The sequence below is a fragment of the Spinacia oleracea genome, chromosome 2, assembly GCF_020520425.1.
Source record: "Spinacia oleracea cultivar Varoflay chromosome 2, BTI_SOV_V1, whole genome shotgun sequence".
NCBI lineage: Eukaryota > Viridiplantae > Streptophyta > Magnoliopsida > Caryophyllales > Amaranthaceae > Spinacia > Spinacia oleracea.
In genome coordinates, this window is record NC_079488.1 from 3,119,734 (window position 1) to 3,126,555 (window position 6,822).

The 6,822-nt window shown below is 38.8% G+C and overlaps 1 protein-coding gene across 1 annotated transcript; it reads right to left on the reverse strand.

Annotated features, from left to right (window-relative positions):
- Positions 1-5,764: 5,764 nt before the first annotated feature.
- Positions 5,765-6,601, reverse strand: LOC110780209 (protein FAR-RED IMPAIRED RESPONSE 1-like). The gene has a single exon (XM_021984636.1). It carries the CDS (start codon positions 6,599-6,601, stop codon positions 5,765-5,767), a length of 837 nt encoding a protein of 278 aa, XP_021840328.1.
- Between the last annotated feature and the right edge of the window lie 221 nt (positions 6,602-6,822).

Consider the following 6,822-nt stretch of genomic DNA (forward strand, 5'->3'; position numbering starts at 1 on the left):
CAAATGTTTTAATGGTTAGAGGCCATAAAACATACTCAATGTTTTGATGACAAAATTAAAATTTTGTTGATTTGCAAGAATAGTTTCACACCTATTGGTTGCAAGTTTGTTTTAAGGATAAAAACCATCAAACATGAAATTATGTTCACACACAAAGCTAGATTAGTTGCTAAAGGTTACAAGCAAATTCACCGTGTGGATTGTGTTGAAACCTCATGCATAATCGTAATGCTTAAGTCTATAATTCAAGTAATGATTGCATATTGGTACATATGGCAATTTGATGACAAAACGTATTCCTCAATCAAATGTTGGAAGAAAACTATGTACATGGATCCAAATAATGCTTGAAATGAATGCTAGCTTAAGAAATCTAAGTATAGATTTAAGCAAGAAATTGGGAATTAGAAATGTATTTTAGTGAAGCTAATAAGTATTTTAGTTTCATAAAATGTACATGATTCTTATAGATATATATAAGAAGTTTAGTGGGAGTACATAAAACTTAATTGGTCCTATGTGTATCACACACATATCTCTCTATTGTGAAATAACATTCAAATGCTAATGACTTAGATTTGAAATTATTCATCAATGACGGACCAAGGCGAAACTTAGTACATACTGGGTATTAAGATCTATTTAGAAAGATCTTATATTAATAGATTAAGTAATGGCATTTACTAAATCAAACACGAAAGACTCCATTGGAGATATTCGACCCATGTGAATAAATCTAAGTAAAGAATGTTTGAACTATGTATAAGCATTTACTAAGTTAAACATCAAAGGATCTAAGTAAGATTCTTAACCTATATTATATGTCAAAGAATTTAGCTGGATTTAGTATCTACTGAAACTAGATGAGCTAAAGTTACATGAATAGAATTCAATTGGGAATTATTCTGCAAAAGAATTTATCATGTATGATATAATATGAGGATCGCCAAAAACGTATCGTATGACTTTAGGCATGACGAACATATATCAATCTCTATTGATCTAAGTGAAGATCAACTAGATTGAGATCAAGAATACTTATGGTACTTGAAAAGGTACATAGGAATAGTTCTTGATTCAAGGAAATAAAGATATGCTAAATATTGATGCTACATGCATAAACACTGGCAAAGGATCAAGCAAGACCCTTTGGAGTTAACCATTGATAAGGACGAGCTATAGAGCATCGTGTTTTGAAATGGCAACATGGATTGGAGACCATGAGTTGTTGCGTGGGAAATTAAATATTAATTTCTATGTTCTAAGATACAGCTGGAAAGTCTTCCACATATCCGTGAACTGCTTGGATAAGTAAATCCAAACCAAAGCATCACTAGCAACCTATACAGTTGAAGTAAAAGTAATTATTGCCTAAGAAGCAATGAAACAGGGTTGTTTAAGTTAAAGAGTTCTTCACTGAACTTGGGTAGATCACATGTCTGTTGACTTAATAGTTCTTCATTGCAAAATGCGTAGAACCACTATTGTAGCAAGAAAGACTAGATCACAAAATAAACATACTCAAAAGATCTTATCATCTATCTCGAAGAACATTCGATGAAAAGGATATTAAGATTGGCAAAGCATGATAACTAAACCTATGCAACAAGTGAGAAGCAACACTCACGTTGTAGCACTGGAAATCAAGCATAGCTTTGAATTCCATGAAATGTTTTAAAGATGGGTTAGAGGCCCATGGTTGTAAAACAATGGGGTTGAACATTTATCATATATGAAATGTATTTTCATATTCCATTTAATCTTGGTTTAATATTAAATGATGAGTCCCTTCAATTTGACGATATATTCAAGATAGACTGCCAGGACCAGTCCTGTGACTAAGAAATGTCTATCAAGTGAACTTGAATGTCAAAAGTTGAGAATGGTCCCTGGTCGGAGTTTTCTATAAAATTGGACGCATAGAAGACGTTAGACGACTAGAATGCAAGATGACTAGTAGTTCTGTTTCTTGAACTATGTGGACATGGCAATGTCATAATCATTTGCATAGATACTTACTTTGGGAAGACTAGTATCGGACAAGACCTATGAAACTTTACTGTAAGAGATGAAAATCTGTCATAAGTAAATTTCATTAAAATTATTAGACACTAAATCCTCAATACCTGAGTGATTTAAGATTACTTGTTTGAGAACTGGTTGCTTTGACGTTGACCAACCGTCGCACCGTAAAAGGAGGCTATAAAGGCAACGCTCAGGTAATCACCTATCAAACGAAGTCTAATCTCAAGATCGCAAGATTGGGATTGTCCTCCCATAAATCGGGATGAGATGCTTAAAAGTTGTACAAGGCCACTCGGAGAGCTAGAAACTGTGAAATGCATGGCCGTGCTCGGATGAATCATAGGCTATGATTATCTGTTTATTTGATCAGTTGAACTCTGAAACCGAGGAACACTCTGGACATAATAAGGATGACAACTCTTACCTTATGTTCAAGAGCAAGCATCGAGCGACAAAGGAATTAGGAAATGCACACTTGTCCCTAAGGACAAGTGGGAGACTGAAGGAAATAATGCCCTTGGTCCAAGTATGCATTTTATGTTAAGTCTAATAAGTGCGGTTCAGTATTAATTAACAAGTTAATAATTCAGTGAGATCAAGTGAGCTGAATGCCTAGTTAGAGGCCGCTTCAGTTCAAGTGGAACTAATGATATTAATCCACAGCTTACTCTTGACTGAACCCGTAGGGTCACACAAATAGTACGTAAACGGATCAAGTATTTAATGGCATTAAATACTCCATCTATGGATATTCGGAATCGACGGATCTTGGTTTCAATGGGAGCTGAGATCGTCACAGGCAAGAAATGAATACTCCGGAAACGATGATATTGCCGGAAACGGAAATATGGATCGTATCGGAAATATAAATATTATCCAAGTCGTAGATGTTGCCAGAAACGGAAACATGGTACGTATCGGAAAATATTATCGGAAATGGAAATATTGCCGGAAACGGAAATATTGTCAGAATCGGAAATATTATCGGAATCGGAAAATAATTCCGGAAACGGAAAATAATTCCGGAAACGGAAATATTAAATATTTGTTCGAAACGGAAATTAATTCCGGAATATCGGAAATGAATTCCGGAATCGGAAAATTAATCGGAAGCGCGTCGTACGAATTAGCATCGGACGAGCTTGCTAGACGAAGGCCCAGCACGAAGCCAGGCCCACGTCCAGCAAGGGAAACGCGCGCCACAACACGCCAGCCCAAGGCTGCGCCAGGCCCACCGCAAGGCAGGCCCAGCGCGCGCCCAAGGCTGCGGCAGTCGTGGGCTGCGATGCTCGGGCTGTGCGCGCGCGCGCATGGCGCCCCTCGTGGGATGTTGTGCGTGCGTGGGTGTTTGTGTTCACATACGAAACCTAAAACGTATAGGATTCGTTTAATGATTAAATTCCTAATTCTATTTGATAAATTAATTAAATAAGAGTTTCATTAGGATTCTAATTTAATTAATTCGTATCCTAATAGGATTCCAATTCTCTTTCCATACCCCTATAAATATGTGGCCTGGGTTCACAATTTATAACAAGTTTTCAAGTATTCAAAGTGAGTTTTTGAGAGAAAAATTCAGTCACATTCCTTGCTCAAAAGTGCCGAAATTTTTAGTACCTTAAGGGCGATTCTAGTTGGTCAATCTTAAGGCGGATCCGGACGTGCTGTGGACTATCTACGGAGGGACGACACTTGGAGTCCTAAAGACTTGTTCTTGTTCGGTTCGGGCGCAGCTAGGGAAGGCACGCAACAAAGAGTATGCATCTAAACTATGCTATATGATTATGTGTAAATAATATGTATACCTGGCTAAATGGTTTTTCCGCATGATTTATGAATTGTCATATGTATCATAACCCAACAAGACCCACACCACTTAGTCAAGCGGTGTACTCCAATCGAAACCACTGTACTCAGATTGTTGTGACATATCTTGCGAGGTGTTGAGCCGAGAGCTTCGTCGTAAGAATAAATCATACCCATTAGGCGGATTATCCTGCGACGGGTTCACCCGAGACCTTTCCCTCGTTAATAAATCAAACCCATTAAATGGGTTCTCTTGAGACATGTCCACCTGAGAGCTACCTGCAACGTCAACCCTATATCCGGAACTACTAGGATTGTTCGCCATACTTTGCCGGTACCAAGCAGTCGAGCCGAACGTTGTACGAATTAGGGCCTGCACATTTTGTATTATAAATAAAGGTGTACAATAACAATATATTGATAATCTAATGTTATACTATTACATACCTCCTTTGTAGCTATTTCCTCGGCTACAGTCGCATCTGGCACCTTCCTACGCTTATCACATAAGACCGTTGTTCGTCTAGTCTTCCCCCTGCCTGTTCGTCGCTTATCCATAGGGGTTTTTATGCATCCTTCATCTTCTTCAGCAGGTTGTGCATTTCGTACAAGTTCTCGTTCATTGTTCTCCCTTGGCCGTAATCTACAACGCCCAAATACACTACGTGATGTGGGATCCCACCACGGTTTTGATTCATCCCCAAGCTCCCAGTCTTCCGTATTCCAACTAAATCCTCCAGAGTCAGCCGAATTTTATTCGTTGCCTCATTGTACAATGCAAGCGTAACGTCATTGTGCATAGCTAGCGTACTCAAATAGCTGTGTCTTTGAGCTAGTTCTTTTGCCTTCATCGCCACTGGGATTCTTCTAGATCATAGTAGGACACCTTTATGTTCTCATACGACCTCGCGTCTTTCTTCCAGCGCTGTAGGATGTACTTTTCTGGGATAAATTCAACGTCTTCAATGGACATGGCACGGATTATGTGTCTGCATAAATACCTCTAAACTCAAACAATTTGCACGAGCAAGAAAATTCACCCTTAACCTTATCACATGTCACGTCGGAGGTCTTGAATTTTTTCCGCCAAATTACAGTGGGGAACCTTTCAACAGCTACGTAGAATACTGCTGACCCCAGTGCATAGTCCTTCTTCGTAACATTTGTGTGAAGCAAACCTTCACACTCTTTCTTCACCTCCGCAAACATTGCATTAGTGTACGACTTCTGGAAAACGTACTTCGCTAGTATTGTCTTGTTAAACTTCAGAGGTTTTCCCTTGTTTTTAAATTATTATCTGCTTCCTCCGCGGCTTTAATCTTCAAAGCTTGCTCGTACCGTTTCACAAATGTAAGCAACCCACATTGTAAATTAACTTGAGTTTTAAAAAACCTATTCATACCTTCACTCCTCTACGTGGAAGACATCCCAGCCCAAAAAGTGCCTCTACAATACGCGGGCGCCCATTGACTCCTTGTTTCATATTTCTCCTTCATCCAACCTGCTTCCCTTAGACCATATTTGTCCATTATTATACACCAAGCTTCATCAAATTCTTCCTGATCCATCATATCATGGACAGTTGTACGTATTAAACTGTCAATATCTTTCCAATTGGCATTGGTTCCCAGGTTCTTCGACGCATTCTGGAGGAGATGCCATAAACAAAATCTGTGCGGGACACCGGGGAACACAACCTCCACTTCTCTACCAATCGCCCTACACTGATCTGTACAAATCCCTTTTGGTTTCGTACCCATGCACTTCAGAAATTGCTCAAACACCCATACAAAAGTTTATGTGTCTTCGTGCGTGATTAATGCAGCCCCAAATATTATAGATGATCCGTGATGGTTGATACTGATAAAGGGTGCAGAGGGCATACGAAACCTGCATGGGGAAACAACATATTAGCACCCGACATTTCATTCATTCACGTTACTTGGTTAGCAGAAGTGAATTTAGAATAACACCTATTCACAGAGAAGGTTGTGTCGAATGTTATTACATCTCCAAAGTATTTATAGGAATCTCTGCTCCGGGCATCATACCAGAAAGCATTCAACAACGTCCCATCTTCACCAACTTTAAGACAACTATAAAATTCATTATTCAGTTCATGTTGCTTCTTGAAGTAATCTTTTAGTGCCCTTGCATCTCCCATACACCTTGACATACGTCGATCTAAATTAATTGCATTCCTCAGATCTCGATTGTTGAAAGTCATATTATCAAACCCACCACGCTCAAGAACCTGTGCACTGAAGTTCCTATTTATGCTAATTCCCGCGTTATCATTGATGATCGCTCTCTCAAACGTTCCTTGATCAATACTTCTATAGTTAACCATTAAATTACTACACGAAGGATTGAGTTCATGGTTATGCGCCAGCTGACACCTCGTTATCTCATAATTTCCTCCCCTCAAAACCCCATAAACAAACATTTTGCAACTAGTGGCATTACAACCTTCCGTTTTTGCCAGATCCCCCCTCTTACATTGGAACTTGATACGTTTCGTCATATCTGCCTTCGGCTCTTTTTCTCCTACACCACTTCTACAAACCCCCTTAGCCTTAAACTCTTTCAGCAAGTCACTATTTTTTATAAAAAGCTCGAAACCTTCCCTGTAAGAATATTCATGACAAAATCTACTAAAGTCGACTCCTGATACAAAGCTCATCCCTACCCTAGGTTTATCTAATTCTTCTGTTTCACCACTTTCATTCAGGTCTATGGGTAACCTAGGATGCTCTTCTATGTTATCCATCACGCTGCCATTACACAAACATAATTTCAAAATCACGCTGCCATTACACAAACATAATTCAAAGGCATACTAAATTTTTCAATTTATACATTAATATTCAATTTATCATTGCATGCATGCAGGTACGTCATACTAAATGTTTTTTCGAGTAATTAATTGATCATACTAAATTTGAGCACCTTATCCCCTCTACTCTGCTATCAATGGCTTCGCCAACTCCG

Bases quoted from the DNA above. Each gene is read 5' to 3' on its own strand.
- LOC110780209 (XM_021984636.1), bottom strand. From the start codon at position 6,601: ATGGATAACATAGAAGAGCATCCTAGGTTACCCATAGACCTGAATGAA.